The sequence below is a fragment of the Microtus pennsylvanicus genome, chromosome 7 (assembly GCF_037038515.1).
Source record: "Microtus pennsylvanicus isolate mMicPen1 chromosome 7, mMicPen1.hap1, whole genome shotgun sequence".
Taxonomy (NCBI): Eukaryota; Metazoa; Chordata; class Mammalia; order Rodentia; family Cricetidae; genus Microtus; species Microtus pennsylvanicus.
The window spans coordinates 32894951-32916721 of record NC_134585.1 but is presented as its reverse complement, the minus strand read 5'-3'; the positions used below and the strand labels follow the sequence as shown (position 1 = coordinate 32916721).

At 44.4% G+C, this 21771-nt stretch overlaps 2 protein-coding genes across 3 annotated transcripts; one reads left to right on the top strand and one right to left on the bottom strand.

Annotated features, from left to right (window-relative positions):
* Positions 1-1853: 1853 nt before the first annotated feature.
* Positions 1854-11686, bottom strand: Coa5 (cytochrome c oxidase assembly factor 5). The gene is made up of 3 exons (XM_075980416.1): positions 11482-11686; positions 9892-9975; positions 1854-5461 (listed from the first exon to the last, which is right to left on the bottom strand). Exons 1-3 carry the CDS (start codon positions 11578-11580, stop codon positions 5420-5422), a joined length of 225 nt encoding a protein of 74 aa, XP_075836531.1. The 5' UTR covers positions 11581-11686; the 3' UTR covers positions 1854-5419.
* Positions 11687-11786: 100 nt separating this feature from the next.
* Unc50 (unc-50 inner nuclear membrane RNA binding protein) lies at positions 11787-20354 on the top strand. Of its 2 annotated transcripts, none has more exons than XM_075980414.1 (6): positions 11787-12003; positions 12913-13196; positions 14173-14293; positions 18378-18517; positions 18596-18697; positions 20034-20354. In XM_075980414.1, exons 2-6 carry the CDS (start codon positions 12917-12919, stop codon positions 20168-20170), a joined length of 780 nt encoding a protein of 259 aa, XP_075836529.1. In that variant the 5' UTR covers positions 11787-12003; positions 12913-12916; the 3' UTR covers positions 20171-20354. The 2 variants fall into 2 exon arrangements, with proteins under 2 accessions (XP_075836529.1, XP_075836530.1); XM_075980415.1 differs by having other exon boundaries at positions 11790-11903.
* Positions 20355-21771: the final 1417 nt, after the last annotated feature.

Genomic DNA, 21771 nt, shown 5'->3' with positions numbered 1-21771 from the left:
AAGCAAAAAAAGCTGGAAGCCTTAGAACAAGAGAACCAATGACACAGTCTGAGGCTGAAGACCTGGGAACTCCTTGGACCGTCGCTGGTCTGAGTGCATGCTGAAAGACTGAAGTATCTTGAGTCTGATTTCCACAGGCAACAGCAGCAGGAACAGAGACTTGCTTAGAGCCTGAAGCACTGGCTGGCTTTCTCTTTCTCTACTCCCATTCCATCCGGGGCCCCAGCCTACTGGATGGTGCTGCCCACACTGCTTGCCTGATTTTGTAGTTCCTCTCCTACACTGCTCATCTGCAAGTGTCCTTCCTACACGCTCAGAAGTGCAGCTCTGCTAATCCCAACGAGCCTCTCAATCAGGTGAGCTTGGCTACTAAGGGCAACCATCAGATTATCCCATCAAGTCAGGAAGCTCTTTATTTTTCCATCCATCCCTTGACTTTCCACCCACACATACCCAGGTCACTGTGATATGAAAAACTCCTCATACTCTTTTCCTTCAAAGCCCTCTATGGTGACTTCAGAAAAAAAATCCTTTAAGAATTTTCATTATTTAATTTTTTAATAGTTGATCATTTGTTTTCATTTTTATAATTTACTAAATTTGTTAATGTGTTTTACTCATTTTTATAAAAGGCTTATTTACATTCTTTTAAAAGCTCTATCGTGTGTGTGTGTGGTCAGTCTTGCCATTTACCTTTGCACCCGTAAGGGCAAGTGTAATTCTGGAGAGGGGCCAGCAAGATGGCTCACCAGCAAAAGCACGTGCCATGCAGCCTGGCATTCTGAGTCTGCTCCCTGGAATCCACATGGTAAAAAGAAAAAGAGCTCCCTGTGGTCTCTGCATGCAAACATGCACTCACCTATGAACACACACACTTGATAAGTGAAGAATAAATGGTGAATCGTAGTGTTTAATTTGGTTCTTCCCATGTCCGCACTATGTTGCCTTTCTTTCCTTGTAACCATACGTTATTCTAGATGCAACAGAAGAGGCCACATTCATCAAGTCAGAGGAGGTCAAACCCGGGAGCACAGTGTGGCAGCAGGAGCACAGTGAGTTTCTCCCGGGTACAGTGAAAGAGCACCTGTCGTAGTTAGTGTCTCTCCTTGGTCAGTCTTCTAAATTTCCTTCTCAGGTTTTTCATTGAGCGACAGGCTTTAAATAATTTAATTTTCATTATTAAATATAACCAGTATAGAGGAAAGGAGGTAGGTTTTGTCATCAAATGACTATAAAGTCATCATGTACCCATCACCCTGACCCCATCATGTTCATCAGATAATGTGGTGACTAGTTTTATGTCATCTTGACACAAGCTAGTCATCGGAAAGGAGGGAACCTCAAGTGAGAAAAAGGCCCCGGAAGATCCAGCTGTAGGACATGTTCTTAATTAGTGATTGGTGGAAGAAGGCCCAACCCACTGTGGGCGGTACCATCCCTTGGCTGGTGGTTCTGGGTTCTGTAAGAAAGCAGGCAGAGCAAGCCATGGAGAGCAAGCCAGTAAGTAGCACCCGTCCATGACATCTGCATCAGCTCCTGCCCTGGCTGCCTCCAATTATGGACTAGGATGCAGAAGTGTAAGCAAACGAACTCTTTCCTCCCAACTTGCTTTTGGTCATGGTGTTTCATCATGTAATCAGACACCAAAAAATGAAAAAGTACCTTGTGGACGGGAGGCGTTAATCATGTTCAGATGTCAGTGCACCCAGGTGCTCAGGAGGCTAATGTATTCCCTATTCACATGTCAGCAGCACTTCTTAGAGACAGAAAACAAAATCCATCCTGAAATACACTCTTAAAGGGTTCCACATAACCAAAATAATAATCTTAAAAAAGCACAAAGATGGACTCACTTTTTGGTTTCAAATTTTATTTTAATGTTCCAGCAATCAAAACAGTGGCATTGGCATGAAGACACAAGACAAAAAGAGGCTGAGGCTTAGAAACAGCCCTGCCATGCATGGTGGGATGGTTTCCCACCAAAGGGCAATGAGGAAAGCTAGATACCTACATGAGATGGATGGAAAGCCAGACTCTTACATCACACACAAAGATTAACTCAAAATGGATCAAAGAGTAAAACTAAGAGCTAAAACTAAAATTCCCAAAAGCAAGCTATAATTAGCTCCACTGGGTGGGGCAATACTTTTGTGAATATGACTACCAAAAACTCAACCAGAGTCAACAACCCACTATTAATGGGCCAAGGACCTAAGGAGATTTCTACAAGCATAATATATAAAGGCTAACAAGCATTATAAAACATGTGACACCACTAATCAGGGAAATGCCAAACAGAACCACTGGTAGAGACTTCACACTGACAGGAGTATAAACTAGTGTGGCTGCTACGGAAAGTATGGCAGTGCCTTGAAATCAAAACAATTACTCTACGACACAGACTGCTAAAACTGTGGGGTCCTAGTGAGGTTTGTATATACATGTTCACAGCAATAGTCAGGAGCTCAAGAGTGGAAACAACCGAGGTATCCACTGCTGAGGAAGGAGGTCACAGGATAGAGGACACACATACACTAGAATACTACTTGGCCTACAAAGGAAAGAAATACACGATACATCATGGCTAAACCTTGATGTATTTTGCTATATGAAATAAACCAGTCCCCATCCCATCCCTGAAAAAAACCCACATGCTAAGATTGCATCCAACCAGGCACTTATGGTACTCAAATCAGAAACAGGAAATAGAATGGAGATTACTATAGAGAGAGCTTGCCAAGGGAGGAAGGGATGACCTGACAGCGGCAGGGAGGTAACTCATGGGCTTCTTGACATTTTGTGAGGTGGATGAAGAATTCTGCAGATTGACTGCAGTGTGAATGCTCAACACTACTAACCTATACACTTTAAGATGCTAAGTTTTGCTATTCATATTTAACTAAAAACTTCAAATATGCCTACAAATAAAGGTGTATAAAATTATTTTGAGGCAGAGTGGTGGTGGTGCATGCCTTTAATCCCAGGACTCAGGAGGCAGAGGCAGGCGGATCTCTGTGAGTTCGAAGCCAGCTTGGTCTACAAGAGCTAGTTCCAGGACAGGCTCCAAAAGCTACAGAGAAACCCTGTCTGGGGGGGGGCGGGGAGGGGGGAATATTTTAAAAGCAAAGCCAGGCGGTAGTGGTGCATACCTTTAATCCCAGCACTTGGGAGGCAGAGGCAGGTGAATCTTTGTGAGTTTGAGGCCAACCTGGTCTATAAGTTCCAGGACAGCTAGGGTTGTTACACAGAGAAATGCTGTCTAAAAAAAATAAAACAAAAAAATTATTTTGAAAGCAAGCATGGGCTTATAGGCAAGAGGTAAAAATCTACAATTATTCAATGAAGACACAAGTTTTCTGTAAGTTTGGGTTAGGATGGTTTCTTAGAGCACACTGGAAGAAAAAAAAAAACTGTAATTTACCCAAATTAAAACTGTTCTTCAGCCAAGCATGGTGGCTTGTGCCTGTAAACTCAGCATTTTGAGAAGTGAAGCAGTCAAACTGCTTGCTCTAGTTTCCAGGCCAGCCTCGGCTAAGACCCAGTTTCAAAAGCACATACAAATGCAAAGTATGCTTCAAAGAGTATCAAGAGGAAAAAATTGCAAGTTATCTTTAAAGAACTTGTATCCACAAAGAAAAAAAAATCTTACAGGAAAATGAAAAAACACAACTGAAAACCAAACTGGAGACTGCAAATGCAACATACAGATGGCCATGAACACATAAACACGCTCAGATTAGACTTCAGAGAATGCAAATCAAGATCTCTCCAGATGCCTCTTCATACCAAGCAGAATGTCCGCCAGCAGCGTGAGCAGTGATGTGGATACCTGAACCTAGCTATGTTGAGAGTATGAAATGGTGGTGAAACCACTGTAGAAAATGATAGATGGAGGCTGCCATTCAACCCTGTAATTCCACTCTAAGGCAAGTATTAAATGAAACATTTCGAACCTTTTCACAGACGTTCACAGTAGAAACGGCTCAGAGCTCGGTAGCTGATCAATGAATAAAGAAGCATGGCGTCCGTCTACTACGGAATGCTATTTCAGCAGCAGTGAATTACAGAGTGATACTGCAAAAATAAACCTGTTAATAACTTGGTGGCAAGTCAGAAGAGACCACACTAAATATTCCACTAACAGATATGGACTAGACAGTCCACAGAAACCAATACATCACTGGCGGCTGAGGGCAGAACGGAAAGAGCAATGAGGACAGACTGCTAACGGGGGCAGAGAAGTGGCAGAACTTCTGGGTTAGAGTGGTGACCGCTACATGCTCTATGCATATACTAATAATCAAGGTCCAATTTTGTGTCGAGAATTTCTCCAAATAAAGCTATCTCTAACAAAGAGGCTTTTTATACACACATACTTCACAGTTTCTAATCAGAATTACTTTCAACTAAAGTTGAAGCACTTGTGGGAGTGTAGCTCAGTGGTGGAGCATTTGCCTAACATGCAGAAGCGTGATCCTCCACACTGCAGACACGCCAAGTTTGGTACACAGCCCCAGGACTAAAGGGTGCATCATTCCCCACTACCATGGAGCTCAGTGATTTTCTGGGGAATCCTCGCAGCTTCACACTTTGAGATCAGCAAGTCTATACAGTCCCTGGCTGCTTTAGCCCCCATGAACTCTGCAGTGACGAAGAACTACAACTCCCACTGTTTAGTGCCAAATATCAAACTGGAAATTTAGCTTCCTGATGGGTTTCTGCTGCGTTGTGATCAAAATAAATTGCCAATATTCTAAACTTTGTCATCACATCATGACTTTGATATTTGCTATCTAGAGTGAACATCTGTTGTTGCCAGTGTTTAGGGATGAGGCCCATAACTCATCCAGTGAGACTGTGAGTGGAGTAGGCACAGAACATGAGGCCGGGATCTAGCTAAGATCATAAAGGTTGGAGCAGGAGCATGACCCAGAAAAGAGCAGAGTGCTTCAGTGGGGTGTGATCTGTGGGCCACACTCTCATCTTAAGGGTGTGGACATTGGCTGATAGTATTCCATTATGAGGAGAGGGCTGTATTAAATTGAAACCAAGAAACAGGAGTTGGAAGAACCCTGACAACAGGTCCTAAGTCTCTAATTGTGTCACATGGCCTCCTGGATGCACACACCATGTAATCTGATTGACGTCATCCTTGAACATAATCTCTCCATGAGGCAATTCCCAAAACACATTAAATTCTTAGCCCAAACTGTTCAATTAAACGTATCTTCTGTAAGTGACTTCATGAGACAGAATCATTCAGAAGCAGCATTTATCCATTTTTCTCTAGTGCTCTCTGGAGGGAGAACCTGGTCCAGATGTCAAGCAGATGTAGCAGATACTGTGTTTCCTTTTGGCTCTTTTCCGTTAAGGAGCAGAGAAAATCCAGGGTAATTTTCTTGCTTTTACCATAATGTTATCAATATCCTTTTCGTCCTCTGAATCTTGATCTGGTATCCAACTGAAAACAAGCATACATACAATCACATCTGGAATAATAATTTAATCAAACACAGTTCTGGTAAGAGATGTCTTATGAAAAAAGCAAACTAACTTCCAGAAAAGTCAAAAACTTGACTGAGCATGTGGAATACCTACAGCCAGCATTCAGGTGGCCAAGGCAGAAAAACTGAGCAAAAGGCTAGCTGGGGCTACCCAGTGAACCCTGTACCAACAAAAGAGAAAGTGCAAAGCCAGAAAGAAGAAATGAATGGCACAGTACAAAGAAAAGAAACCACAGTTCTTCCTAAGGGGTGACAGAGACTTGTTCCTGTAAAACTGAAATTACATTTACCTTTTTAAGTATACTCATGAATGTCCTACCAAGCCTTTGTAAATTCAAATGTACTTGAAAATTTTTAAATAACTGGAAACATTAATGACACAGGATCATGTTATTAAAAATCCTTGAGTCCTAGGCTGACCCCAACTTCTTTAACTTTAGCCTCTCAATGGAGTCACTTCCTAAGGGTCACAGGTGGAGAAAAGGCTCTGAAGTCAATATAACTGTTCAGAAATTTCATAGGAAGGAATTATTTTGGAGATAGATCCTATCAGTGAGCCCGATAATAGAACAGACAGCCACTTATTTGAACACAGCATGAAACAGCTGTGAGCCTTTCTGTAATATAGAAATTATACATTTTTATATACTATGCATTGAACTCAAGGCCTTACACAGGCTAGGCCAACACTCTACTACTGAGCTACATCTCCAGTCCTCTTTTTTATATACTCTTTGAGACAGGGTCTCACTAAGCTGTTCAGGCTGGCCTTGAACTCACTCCATAGTCCAAGAAGGCCTTAAACTTACTGTCCTCCTGCCTCGGTCTCTTGTAATAGCTGGTATCACCTGGCCTAACTGAAAGCCTATTTTTCAAAAGCAAACATGAGAAAAACATTGGGATGGTTCAAATAACCCATCTTGTCGACCCTGGAACTCATGCTCTGAAACAGAAGAGTTAGCCAGATTCTTAAATACATGTTCCTGGCTTCTCTCACTCAGCAGCGAAGAGTGACAGGACGTGCTCTGGAAGACACATAGTCACAGGCTTGGAGGAACAGTATGAGAATCACTGTCTGCTCCAGGGGTAGTACCTCTTACTGTTATCCAGCAAATCAGATATTTTAAATTCAAAATTATAGCAGGCACGGTGGTGCACACCTTTAATCTCAGGCAAATCTCTCAGTTCAAGGTCAGCCTGGTCTACAAAGCAAGTTCCAGGACTGCAGGGCTGTTACACATAGAAACCCTGTCTCACAAAACAAAAGCAACAAACAAAAAGATTTGAAATGATTACATTTACTCAAAAGAGGCCATGCCTTTCAGAAATCCATAGGCTGCCCACAGACCTTCTCAGCTCTCTCTGTTGCCCCAGACCCAATCCCTCAGTCTCATCCCTAGTGCTGCAGCCCTCTCCCCCCACATCTGTGCATCGCACAGACCATCCCTCCTCACTTGTCGCTGCATCCCAGCCTCCAACACCAGCAGAGCCTTCCCTGTGAATTCCAGCTGGGCACAGCAGTAAAACAGGCAACACAGCCACCACACTCTCCAAACATCCAGAGAGGAAACAATGCAAGAAACAAAACCCCCACCCATCAAAGACAAACCCAGAAATCAGCACCTAGACCTACAATCATGCAACAGTGGAAGAACACAATCAAAACAGTCAGGGCAGTATGTCTCCACTAGAGCCCAGCTATCCTACCTCCCAGGTCCTAAATGTCCAGCATAGCTGAAGCACAAGGAAAAGACCTAAAAAACAACTATATGAAAATGACAGAGGTCCTTAAAGAGAAAATGAATAAACTCCTTAAAGAAATCCAGGAAAACACAAACAGTTGAAGACAATGAATAAAACTGCTCAAGACCTGAAAATGGAAATATAAGCAATAGAAAACACAGACTGAGGCAAGTCTGGAAATGGAAAATTAGGAATCTGAACAGGCACTACAAGGGCAAGCTTCAACAACAGAATATAAGAGATGGAAGACAGCATCTCTGGCATTGAAGCTACAATAGAAGAAATGAATACATTAGTCAAAGAAAATGCTAAATCTAAAAAATTCCTGACACAAATCATGCAGGAAATCTGGGCATTATGAAAAGACTAAACCTAAGAATAAAAGGATAGAGGAAGAAGAAGAAACCCAGCTCAAAGGCCCAGAAAAGATTTTCAACAAATCCATAGAAGAAAATTTTCCATGAAACCCCAAAAACAGCCCAGGCTGAAGCCAAGAGAAAGGGTTGCTCTCCACAAACCGACAGCCACAGTGGGCCTAATTGCCAACGACTTTTAGACAACTTGTTGAACATGGAGAAGTCAAACTGTGCCTACATGGAACCTTCACCCCTGTGTTCCAGTTGTTTTGGTACAGGAAGGTACTCTACAGACTACCAAAAGAGGAATGTGGACACCAACCAGCCACAAAACCCTAACCTACAATCTGTCCTGCCGGCAAATATGCTAGGGTAAGAGTGGCAGATTCATGCCACTCTTAAGATTCATCTTAAGATTCATTCCACAGGAATGAGCCCATATAGTACACCGCTTGGGTAACCAAGTATCAGAGACTGATAGCCCAAAAACCTAGGGTAAAACCAAACAATAAACAGCTCCTAATGGTGTTCTGCTGCACTCATAATCAGTGCCTTATCCAGTCATCATCAGAGAGGCCTCCACTGGCAGCAGATGGGAACAGACGCAGGCCAGACATGATACGGAGTCTAAGTTGGAGGTGTCCATCAAATCCCTCCCCTCAGGTCCCAGGGAATCCAGCAGAAGAGGAGGAGGAAAGATTGTCAAAGTCAGAGGGGATAGAGGACATCAGAAGAACAAGGTCATCTGAATCAACTAGGCAAGGCACATATGCGCTCACAGGGACTGAGGCATGAAGCATAGGGCCTACATGGGTCTATACCAGGTCCTCTGTGTATATATTATCGCTGTTGGCTTAGTATGTTTATGGTTCTCCGACTCTTGCTTGCTCTTTCTTTTCCTCCTGTTGGATTGCCATGTATAACTTCAATATGGAAGTTTTTGCTTCATCTTATATTTTCTTTTGTCATGTTTGGTGTTATCTTTTAGAAACCTGTTCCTTTCTTTCTAATGAGGGACTGAAAGGAAATGGATCGGAAGAGGACGGAAGGTAGGGAGGAACTGGGACAAGTGGAGGGAGGGGAAACTGTAATCAGCATACACTGTGTGAGAAAAAACCCTCAGAAGACAAATAAACAATGAAAAAAAATTTTTAAAGAAGGATTAATTCATGCCCATAGGATATGCTGAAGAGGTGGGACAGGAGGATCACAAGTTTCAAGCCAGTCTGGGCTACCATTACTAGGTGTGGCAGCACACATTTTAAATCTCAGCACTCAGGAGGCAGAGGTAGATGGATCTCTGTGAGTTCCAGCCCAGCCAGAGCTACAAAGTGAGACCTTATCTCAGAGAGAGTGAGAGAGACGGGGGCGGGGAACGGAATGAAGGAAGGAAGGAGGGAGGAAGGGAGGGAGGGAGGGAGGATAGAAGGGAGGGAGGATGGAAGATTGGGTGAGGAGTCTGCTCTGTACGATGGTACAGAGGAGCATCTCTTTTACTAATCACTGTGCCTTCCCAATGCCTGGAACAGACTTTCAAATTCCACACAAGCCTAGAGGCTTGCATTTCACACAGCTGACAACACTACTCTCGGAGGGAGGCAGGAAAACTACACAGGGAAGCTGCCATAGATGGCAGAAGAACGGTGAAGTGCTGCTGCTTGAGAGAAGCACATGGCCAGGTGGCATCTCCCTCCCAGGGTTTTGGTCTCCTGCATGTTGAACCTCTGTGCCCTCCGCTTCTTCATGAACAGAAAGGAAGAGCTCTCATATAGTCCCAAAGCCAGCAAACAAACACAGGCTCGAGCCCACCCATGTGCCTTCTTTCCGGGGAAGCTCACATTTCTGACTTCATACTTTTCCCATGAAAAGATCTCTGTAGATCTTTCAATTAGAGACCCAGGGACTAGAGTCCCAGGGACTAGTGACGCATGTCCAATACAAACATTGACACTTTCTCCTGGTCACATATGGCACAAGTGCAAACATAGTCCTCAGCCTTCCCGGCTTGTGTGTAACTATCAAAAGACAGAATTCATGCCTCTGGCTGTCCACTCCTCCCATTTATACTTGCTAAGACTTTACCCTCACGCTTTCAGAAAACCGTGAGGGTCAGCAGCCCTGGAGGCTAACAAAGTTGGGGAGTTTTGTGAATGCTGTCTCACCTTTATCACTGGAGCCCAAAAACTATTATCCAAACCATATCACAACAACCAATTTATGACTATTAAAGCATTCACATTTAATTCTGTACAGTTAACCGAAGCTTTTCAAAACAGTTAATCACTTACCATTGATCTTTTACACTCAAAAAACGAATACTGCAGGGCTCTGCAGTGCCCTTCCTTCAAACACTGCCGTGGAGACTTCCCTTCCTGTGACACAGAGACCAACGTCAACGCCTGGGAAATTTGTCCCACAACGCACAAGACAACTATTCTTCCCGAAGAAGCTCTTTTTAGAAAAGTTAATTTAAGCAAGTTCCTAATTCCTTTTTTAATATTCTTGGTGAAGAAAAACAAATGTAAAGATTATTAAATAACTGAGTACTCAGAGTTAGTTTTTAAATTTTATTTTATCTGTATGAGTGTTTACCTGTATGTACAAATGGGCACCACGTGCAGACCTGGTACCATGGAGGAGAAGAGAGTACCAGAGCCCCTGGAACTGGAGTTATAGATGATTATGCACCACCATATGGGTGCCAGGAACCAAACCCAGGTCCTCTGTAAGAGCAACAAGTGCTCTTAACCACTGAGTCATCTGTCTTTCCGGCCCCCAGAGTCTGAGATTTTTAGAACACATCATTAATGTTCATATAAGCCTTTCTGCAGATGACAACTACAAATTGATGCCTTAAAATGAGACCCTTTTAGGGTTGGTACTAAACACTGTACAAACGTTAGTGAGGGGCTGGAGAATAGCTAAGTGAATGACGTGCTTGCTGTGTATGAGGTCTTCCGCTCAACCCCCACAGAAAAAGCTGGGCGTGGTGGCAGGAGCCTATAATCCCATAGCTGCATAGTGGAGACAGAGCAGATCTGGTAGCCTAGCCAGTCAGGTTCAGCGACACACCTTATCTCAAATAATCAGGTGAAGGGGTTAGGGCGATGAGTCTGGGCAAGAGGGCTATGCTCTCCTGAGGTGAAGATCAGTAAGTGTTCTGTTGATGGAGCCACACGGAAAACCTCCGCGAGTTCCCTCTGGCAGTTCCAACTTTTCTGGCCTCCCGGAAATCATAAAACCTTAAGAAGTCTATCTCAAAGTCGGTCCTGAACCCTCTCCCACCCCCACCCTCTTCTCACTATCCCCCACTGGAACTTTTCTTATCCCCTGAGTTCATACTTACTACCCCGAGTTTCCCGAGCCCCTCTAGTTCCTCGACTGTCTCCATGGCAGCACAAAAAATACAGGCTTATGCTGAATTCCTCCCAGAATGCAATACTGTACGTTTTTTAAGACTGGCTAAAGATCGGCAAGGAGAAACTATGGCACGTCATAGATCACATTGACTTCCATACTCTAGTAGCCACGGAATCAAAAATCTCCACCACAGATCAAGTAGCCATACAAGTGCAGGAACAGGCCTGCTTCCCGTGGAGTGGGAATCTCTGGTGGCGAGTGTCCAAATTTGAGCAGAGTGCCAGCACTCGGGAACCACTTGAACTGAGATGGCTGCATGTTTACAAAAACCTGAGATGGGGAGGTGCGTCAGTGATCTCCCATTAAACACCAGCGAGAACTGGGGCCGAGAACTCAAGAGATCTGGCCGAAGTCTAATCCATCCGCGGCTAAGGCTGCCACCTCCACCCCCGACCCGACCGCCCCCGCAGGCCGACAGGCAGCCCGCCGTCGCCGAGCTCTGTCCCCGGACGCGCTACCTGGAGCACACAGGCAGACTGCAGCAGACACGCGCCCAGGTCCTCTTTCACGCCGGCGCACGCGCCGCCCTCCACCTTGTCCTCGTAATACCGGGGCATGACTGCGCCCGCCGCCCACACAACACCGGAGCACCGTCTTCAGCCACCGGCCGCCGCCCGGACGGGCGCGAGCCACGCCCACGGACAGGGTCTGGAGGGTCAGAGACGTCCGCAACCACTTCCGGCGGGTCCGCCATAAAAACAGCGCGTCTTGAGCGTGTGCGCATGCGCGGTGGAAGCGTGTGACCGTGACGTCAATACGGGGCGCCGCAAGTGCTGGCTACGTAGCGGTAGGGGAAGTAGCCCCGGCGGTGGCTGGGCTCGGCTGCCGGGCGAAGGTGGCGGTAGTCCTGGGCCCAGGGCTCGGCGGCACGGGCCTTCAGGTGAGGCCTGCTCTGTGTGAGCGGGGTGTCATTCGTCCTGACGCCCGTTTCCACGGGCAGCGGCGTCTCGGCGGCCGGCAGTTGGAGCCTTCCCCTGGCAGTGAGTAACACCAAAGACACCCCTTGACGTTGGAATCGCAGAAATAGAGCCTTTTTTTATTCTAAGCTGGTCTGGAGTTTTGCACAGGAGACACGTACCCTGAAACCTTTACATTGCTTGTTCTTAACTCGAATGTCACAGGGAGGTCTGTATTTTAATTTGACTGCGGACCTGCAGGCTTGCGGTAATGGAGAGCTGCTGACGGGGCGGGGCACCGAGGTGTGCTGGCACCTGTGGCAGCAGAGGCTGGGCCGAAGGTGGGGCGGTGACCAGCGTCATTTAGCTTCGGACTAGTTGGACTGGACCCTCCATGCTGTTATTCATCCTACCCAGCTATTGTGGGAGTAAAAGCACCAAAGGTTGGAATTTGCTTTTTTTAATGGTCTCATTCTGAATAACAGAAGCTTGCTGACTGCCGCTGGTGAACTTGTACGAATAAGCTGTTGTTTTACCTCTTCAATAACATTGCTTTCAGCTTAAACGAAGTTTTTTGTTGTTGTTGCTGCTGTTTTATCTTAAATTCTGGCCAATAAGAACATGGAATTTTGAGTAAGAATTCCAATCTTTGTCTTGTCTCCGTAAGGAGGTCATTTCACATCCCTGTGCTGCTTTTTCCTCGTCCTCCACTTTACTTTCCACAATTAGCTAATACAGCTGTCAAAGCTTGATTGAGGTGAAGGGTGAAAACCCACGGACTCTAGATAAATGGTTTCAGGTGATGGAGAAGAGCGTGTTGATGGAAGTGCAGTTAACGCTTGCCAGCCCCTAGCGAAGCCCCCGAGCCAATTCCTTGGCTTCTGGCCCCTAATCCTTCCTGAAGGAGAAAAATGCCACAACTCTGGAGAGGAGTGCTAGCAGACAGACGGTTCTTAAGGTTACATCTAAGAGACATGTTCTTATTCCATCCAGGAAGATGCTGCCAAGTACTTCAGTGAGTTCTTCGATGCAGGGGAACGGAGTCTTGAATTCCAGGGATGCAGCGAGACACACGGCTGGAGCCAAGCGCTACAAGTACCTCAGAAGGCTTTTCCGATTTCGCCAGATGGACTTTGAGTTTGCCGCATGGCAGATGCTCTACCTGTTCACGTCTCCACAGAGAGTTTATAGGAACTTCCATTATCGGAAGCAAACAAAGGATCAGTGGGCCAGAGATGACCCTGCTTTCTTGGTCCTCTTAAGTGTCTGGCTCTGTGGTAAGTATGTGTTAGTTTCCAAGCAGTGGAGTTGAGAAACAAATGGGTATTTTATGTGGAGTATATTTTTTCATAATGTATTGTGGGTTAGAATTTGGGGGCATTTGAAGCTTCTCCCCCCCACCCCCCGAAACATTAAAAAGCTGGCTGGAAAGAAAGTAATGTTCTTCCTGATGAGGCTGTGACACACACAGGCCAGAGTTAACTACTGTGTTGGGACACTGAAAAGTGGGGCAGAGGATTACATATTGTTGCTGTTTATTTCTTCTTGAGACAGGGTCTAGATGCAAAGGCCAGGCTGGCATTGAACTCAGGATCCTCTTGACTGAGCCTCGAGTGCTGGCATTACAGGACTATGCTATCACCACACTCACTGACTTTAAAAACACAAACAAACAAAAACTACTGTGAGCCTATACCAAACTGTGTGCGAAGGTGTGTTGGGATGGGAAATTACGTTTCACGATGGGCCCAGTCTATGAGGCTGGGAGATTGTAGTGGTTTTTATTTCTGGCAGGGGGAGAAGAGGGTGTTGGTAGGACTAGGGATAGAAACCGGGGACTTAAACATACCAGGCTAGTGATCTCCACAGAGCTACACCCCAGCATTCTGGGTCAGGGTACTGTACTGATTTGAACTTAAAACCACCTTCAAGTTCTCCTGTACATCAAGTCAGCTCTAGTGTACTGAAGTATGTAGGTGCTTTTTACATTTAACTGGGTTTTAAAATAAGTTGTGTGCCTCCTGAACAGGCTTTGTTCTGAATACCCGATGTGTCATGTTAAACTAGCCTGTTAATCCAGTTCCTTACCTGCACTCAAAGGTGGCATTTATTCCTCTATGAGTTGCATATAATAAATCGTGAGGGTTTTATTTCATTGTCCATATACCACCCCCACATTTTGGGCATATGGATGCCAGGGACTACTTCTTGTACCCTAGAGCCTAGCAGTTACTCTTGTAACTTTTATTTCAGTGTCCACCATAGGATTTGGCTTTGTGCTGGACATGGGATTTTTTGAGACAATAAAGCTGCTCCTGTGGGTTGTATTCATAGATTGTGTAGGTGTTGGCCTTCTGATATCAACTTTGATGTGGTAAGTACCATAACTTGATTTTGCTATACACTGTTGGGTCTCTGCTTGTTTACTTCAGCCTTGCAGTAGCTAATGGAAATTAAGTTCAAATAGAGTAGCTGAAGTGGCCAGATTGACTGCCAAGGTTATTGTAACCTGGTCTCCTGTGTCTGTGCTAGACCAGGAAATATTTGAATGGGTGCTTATTGTCCCTGTAGCAAATCCCAGAATGGCTGCATCCTGTTCCATCCTGATTTTTCAAGATAGTATTTATGATTCTGCTGTGTCTGGTTAGCTGTGGTCTGCATTGGTCAGTGGAGATCACTTCCAGCCACATCTGGAGGGTTATCCTTGGACTTTTCCTTTGATCTTTGACATTAAGTCATTTGTGTTTGAAATGGTTTTGTTGCAACAGTAGTTTGGTGTTCAGCTTCTCACTTCTCTCACAGAGAATGCTCCTGTGTGGTTGGCTTCTGGGCAGCAGGTAGTGGGTGGGGGAAGTGGACAAGATGGAGGGCCGTTTCCCTCTCAGGCTGAGGTCCACCTGCTGTCAGTCATTTAGTGTCCTTTATAAATGGGAGTTGATTGTTTCACTAGATGTTGTTAGGGGTGTGGGGTAATAGACCCTTGGAACCTAGATTTGTTTAGTATATCGTAGCTATTACTATTTTAAACAAAATGCCAAGGCTATAACTGGAGAGCAACCTTTTATTTTCCTTTGTAGCTATTGGTTTTATGGGTACTGGATAGTTAATACTATTGTGTATCATTAATCTTAATTTCTAAACCCTGGCCCAAGATTAATACTGCTTCTATAAATCAGATACTCATTGTCAAGCAACTTATGGGGCAAATATATAAAGCTTCTAAGAACAGTTTATTACAAGTGTTCCACTCTGAGTGCAGTGATTCTGGATGGCCACAAACACCAAGGCAGCCTGCAGGTGATTACCTTTGGTTCGTGTCTCCCATAGTTTGATCAGGTAGAAAAGGACTCACTGTGCTGTTTGTGAGAACACAGGTATCATAAACCTGTGAGGAGCTGGAAGTAGAAACAATGACACACCCCACCTCCCCCCACAAAAGAAAAAAAACCATCGCAGAAGTGCCATAGGAACCAACATAAGGCCATGTTTTAGGGGAGCTATGAGACAGTTGATTCCTGGTTCCAGGGTATATAAGTGCCCAGCCATAGTTACCATAGTTATGTGCAGCATTGTGGTAGGTCTGCGGACAGGTGATACTAAATGGCTATGAAGAAATGAGACTTAGAAAATAGCTTTTATGAAACTCAGAAAAAAATAGGCTTTTGTGTTCACGTCTGCAAGTGTGGGTTGGAGGGTAGAAGAGAAATGGAGAGCTAGGAGGCTAAGAATGAAGAAAATCCGTTCACACTGTCAAAAATGTCTTCAGCATGGCAGGGAAGGAGTAGAGAAGTAGGGACGCCGGGTACAATCACAGGGGCTCACGGGAGAAGGGGACGCCCAGAACAGTGTGGTGGTAGGATGAAAAGAGAAGAATTTAGAGCTTCCTGTGGTAACGGGATGTGGTGGCTAGGGAGTCAGGGCTTGGGACTGTGTGTTGAATGCTGGTGAAGTGTTCTGTTGGCCATGCTGGGTCAGGGAGCGGCTGGGCTGTGTCCTGGAGAAGGGGTGGTGACACAGGGCAGATGGAACTCACAGATGGCAGTCAGGCCTGACATGGGGCCGTCTTGGAGGTGGGAGAGAGCAGCCAGGTAGTTGCCTTAGAATTCTCTAGAAAGGAGTGCCTGTCCTGTTTAAGGGGTGCGTGGAGGTGCAGCAGGAGAGTAGTGATTACACAAAAGAACCGAGGAATGAACTGCATGCATGCTACCCCAAGTTCCTTTATCATTCATAATTATTTTTAAATTTTAGAATTTATAGTTAGGTGTGATAACAATGTGTATGTATGTATGTCTATATATATAATGAGTAATGATCAAATCAAAGTAAGATTTGATGCATCCCATTTACAGTTTATTGATGTTGGGAACCTTAAGTCTTCTCTTATAAAACGTCTAGCCCCACTGATGTGAGCTTCAGAACTCCTTGCTTATATTTTGACAGCATCACCCCTGCTTTCTTAGCATCTGGTATCCGAGATTCCATTTCCTGTTACTCTGAGGTCAAGTGGTGTCTTGTTTTTTTCTTTTTAAAATCTTTTCTTTCCGGGCTTGTTTCACGGATTTTGTAAAATTGAACAGCACATATTCTTGGCTAAAACAGTATTTGGTAAGTTGCAGTTTGTACAAGTGGAGCACTATTTTTTTTGGCTTTTTGATAAAAGTAAGTATAGACTGTTTATCACATTCTGCCATACTTTCTTCAGTATGTTTGTCTGGTTGTGCTGTATAAGTTAGGGTCTTATACCATAGGCTAGCCCAGAACTTACCATGTATCCCAAGCTGGCTTTACACTAAAAATTGTCCTGCTTTCATCTCCTGCGTGCTGGAACAACCCGACCCTGTTGTCTGTATTCAATATTAAGACATTGAATTGAATTAAAATACAGTGATGTAGATTCAGCAGTTAAAGGCGCTTGCGCAGTTTAATCCCCAGGATTCATGTTAAGAACTAACTCCAGAAAGTTGTTCTGGGACTTCATGCTACTATGGCACCTCCTCCCCCCACCCATAAAATGTTGTGTAACATTTTATTCTTTTGGCTTTTGGTGGGGGCTGCCACACAGCTCCCAAGTAAATCACATACAGAGGCTTATTCTTAGTTATGAATGCCCGGCCTTAGCTTCTCTCATTGCTAGCCAGCTTTTCTTAACTTACTAACCTGTCTACCTTTTGCCTCTGGGCTTTTATCTCTCTCTTTCTGTATACGTTTCTTCACTTCTTTTTCAGTGGCTTGCTGTGTACCTGGGTGGCTGGCCCCTGATGTCCTCCTCTCTTTGTTCTTTTGCACCTTATTCTCCTTTTATACTCTCTGCCGGCTAGCCCCGCCTATCCTTGCTTTTGCCTCGCTATTGGCTGTTCATCTCTTTATTAGAACCTTCAGATGTTTTAGACAGGCAAAGAATCACAGCTTCACAGTTAATCAAATCCAGCATAAACAAAACACACCTGACAATATTCCCCAACAATAAATGTACATTATAATTAAAAACTCATATTTACAACCCATTAATGTATAAAGGACATGTTCACAGATGTTTATAGAATAGTCCTTTTCATTGAAGATCTGAACACAATAGTTTTTTGGTAGGCCAATTTGTAGAACAGCTATAGAAGCATGCATCCGTACTGTTCTCTGGATGTACCGCTAGTCAGCCCCTTTCCCGTCTCCTCCTGTTTCCTTCACTTTTAATGGTAAAGGCAGATGATGTGAGTCTTGGCCCTGGGTTTTTTGTTGAGTGGTTGTCTTGGATGTCATGATTCTGGTGATGTCATTTAGGCCCATGGCTTTCGGTATCTTCTACACTGAACTGCTGGCGTTAAGTACATCTTAGCTCGTGTTGTAATTAAGCACGCGTGGTAGAGGTAATCACAAACCTTGCCTTCCCTTCATTCTTAGAACTGCTTTGGCACCACCAACCGTCCTTGGCTGATAGTACTGCTGTCTTCCTACTTGCTCAGGGCAAGACTGTTGTGACTTTCAGGCACACCTCATCACCTTCACTGTTAGGTAACTCAAGTGACAGGCTATTGTCCTCTCATCTGTGGAGTCTACTCTCAATTGGCCACCAAGGAGACCCTTTCAAAACATTTCTGACATGTCTTGTATCTTGGCCCTGGCTTCTACCATGAGTAAAAGATTGAAAAGTCACAAAGTAGCCACAGGCTCCTGAAGAGCTGACTGCATTTCCTCGACTAGCTACCTGCTCCAGTCCTTCCTTCTTACAGGCACACACAAGTCTTCTGCTGTGCCTGCACCATCAGAGCCTTGCTTCCTTACCTATCACACCCCAGCTTTGCACCTCTGCCATTCTCCATAGTACTACGTCAGGCTTCTACCACTAGAGAGCGACATTGGCCCGTCTCATTGCTCCATCTCTAGAACTGGTAACGTGGGACCTAGAAGGTGGTTGGTACTGAGAACTAGTACATTGTGTAAGAAGTTCTCATTTTGCTCTTCAGGTTCATCTCCAACAAGTATCTAGTGAAGCGGCAGAGCAGAGACTATGATGTGGAGTGGGGCTACGCCTTTGATGTGCATCTGAATGCATTTTATCCACTCCTAGTCATTTTGCATTTTATCCAGCTCTTTTTCATCAACCGTGAGTATCTGTTTCTCAAATGTTCTCAGTGTTCTCACTGTGTGAAGAGACTCACTATATGCATTTTTTTTCTGGCAGATGTTATCCTCACAGATACATTTATTGGATACTTAGTTGGAAATACTTTATGGTTGATTGCTGTTGGCTATTATATCTATGTGACCTTCCTGGGATACAGTGGTAAGTTTTGGTGGTTTAAGAATGTAACAGGAAAGAGCATAGCCGTTAGCAGTGGATTTACAGGGACCTGTCAGACTGCATATGACCTTCATAATTTCACAAGTATACTCACCTTAGAGCCTGCCCACTGTCCACAAGCAGAGTGGCATGTAACATTTGTTACAACTTTCAACTCATTTCCAAGTTACAGGTGGAAGTCCCTGACCATTTTCTTTCCTGGTGTGGAATCAGGCTCCATGTTATTAACCATGGGCTCATGGTTACAAACCTTCAGTTCTGTGGATGATCCTGGGATCTGCTGATCCCAGACCATATTTGCAAACTTACTGCTAAATCTTCTCCATTACTTTTCCTAATGTGAATGAAGAATACTCTTAGTCTGGGAATGAGTGTAGCTCAATAGAAAACCTGCCTACTATGTCAAGGTCCTGTGTTCAACCTCCAACTCCCCATTGCTAAAGTCTAGAAATCTTAGGATTGAGCTCAGAACCACCCACAGTGTGGTTTCTCTTTGCTCTTTGGATGACTGGGACCTTAGTATAAACGGCTTTGTTCCTCACCCGATTACCAGTTTCCCAGGGATCTCTTAATCTTCCACTTGCCTTGTTTGGGGTATTAGGGTTTTTCTAGTGAATTTTCACATTATCTTGAAAGTATTGTAATCCATGGCACTGAAGCACTGGTCCCTTAGTGCCTTCTTACAGCTGTTGAGTATACAGTGTCCAAGAACTGCCTGGGTAGGTGTATGTGGGGAACTGAGTTCAGTTCCCAGCAACCACAAGGTGGCTCATAACCATTTGAGATTTGGTGCCGGTGTGCATGCATGCAGGCAGAATACTAATAGGTAGGTAGGTAGGTAGATAGAGAAATCTTAAATCTTTAGTGTTTACAGTAGAATGCCTTTGTTCTTCCCCAGAGGTTGAATCATTGATTCTACCTTAATCTGAGGTGTGTTGCTTTTGCAGTGGAAACACTCCAATGCCTAAAAGTGGTTTTGTTCCATGTGCTATCTGTGTATGAAAATGACATAGTGAGATCCATTACTTTGCATGCTAACTTAGACTCCTAAGGCATCTGTCTAGATCAGCAGTTCTCATGGGTTATGATCTCCATATCAGATATTTATGATTTATAACAGCAAAATTAGTTAATAAAGTAGCAATGAAATAATTATTAAAGGGCTGCAGCATTAGGAAGGCCCCTCTGCTCAGATGTGTCTGTAGTTCTGCAAGCAGAATCATGGTCCTATGCAGTGTGCTCCTTCTTTGGCCCTGGGGGTTGAAGAGCTTTTCTTTGAGCATGTTCATCGGCCACTCCTGTCCTGTTTCTTTTCCAGCGCTGCCGTTTTTGAAAAAGACAGTGATCCTGCTCTATCCATTCGCACCTCTCGTTGTGCTGTACGGACTGTCGCTGGCACTGGGGTGGAACTTCACCCACATGCTGTGTTCCTTCTACAAGTACAGAGTGAAATGAGAGGTGACGACAGCGCTGTAGCTGAACTGTCTGGTGTTGGAGAAGGATCTCTTCTTGTAAAGTCTGTAAATTATCTTTGTAGATATCTTAAAGATGTAAAGTTTACAAATTTGAGGTGATACTAACACTATTGTCCAGACCATTCCTGAAAACTAATTAAATGTACATTTCTAATATTTTAAAACTAATTGTTTATTTAACCCGAAGCTATATATAAAATATCAAGGGCATAAGTAAGGGATAGAGGTCACACACTATCTTGTTGCTGGCAAGATGTACGACTTACTCTGCCTGCAGTGTGGCTCACACAGGAGCCCCTGTCATTTGAGAACTGTCTGTGTATATAAGCAGTGAGTACCTGTATAGATGACAGCCACTGTCTTACCAGGATGGAATGTTTCCCTTTTAAAGATTCCAGAGGAACCAGCAACTAGTTGAAAAACAGGTAAACACCATAGTAATAGCACTAAAAAAATTCTATTGATTCATTTGGTTTGAACCATTTTTATTAGAAGGAATCTTGCTTCAACATGGCGTTTCAAACTTCTTTATTTCAAATACACATGGACAGTTATAGCACAGAGACAGTTATGGAAGGCACAGTCAACAGGACATTGGGTTTCAATTATAGCAGCGAACTTGAAAATAAATAATCTGCCTTTAAAAATCCAACAGGTACCTCAAATATTACTGCATCTATTAACTGTTCAACCCATGAAGACACTGAGCAAAAGTATGTACAATACATTTAAGGAGGAGAAGGGGGGGAAAAAAACCTGGTATAGCCTAGCAGAGAGATTCCCTGGGCTGCTCTGAGAAACATCCCCCAATGCAAAGACAGCTTTTCTGGCAGAGGTGCTCCAGGTGAGCGGTTCCCCCCCCCCCCGCCCCCCCCGGGGAAACACGACTGAGACCTCTACACTGGGAAGACTCCGCTGGCAGCACTCCGGACAGTACTTTCCCAGCAGCCCTTTGTATGGCTCAGACATTGCGTGTTCAGGAAGTTTTCACCAAGCTAGAGCAAACACAGCAGAATGCTAAGCAAGCTAAAGGAACCCCATGCTTTCATTCTGGGACCAAGAGCTAATTACCAGTTCAGCTGCACTAGGAGCAGCCGTCCCCACAACGAACAAGCCTGTTCAGAGCAGTTGACCCGGCTGTGCATATTCTACCATGCTTCCCCCTCCCTCGAACTCAGGTTACTGATACTCAGGGTCACGTGCTGTTTGTTCTTGCAGGAGCCCTTTAGGTAGTGCAAAAACTGGGAAAGGGAGCATTTCAGAAACAAGACTTCATTTAGCTAGTAATGGTACAGGGGTATGGGTACCAAAATCCTTGGTTTTTGTTTGTCTTTTTAAAAGGCTGCTCATCTTTTTAGCATTGAATGTTCACATGCATTAAATTACGCATATTTAGCATAGCATATATCTGTTAAGATTAATCATTTAAATCCTCATAACTATCAAAGTTTAGATTTTACAAGCTATACATGTTGCTACATAGCTTGAGAATGCCCTTTTCTACAAAAGGACGGAGCTGAGACTTAAGATCCCTTACCATATGAAGATGATGACAGCACAGGGCTGTGAGACCTGACAGTG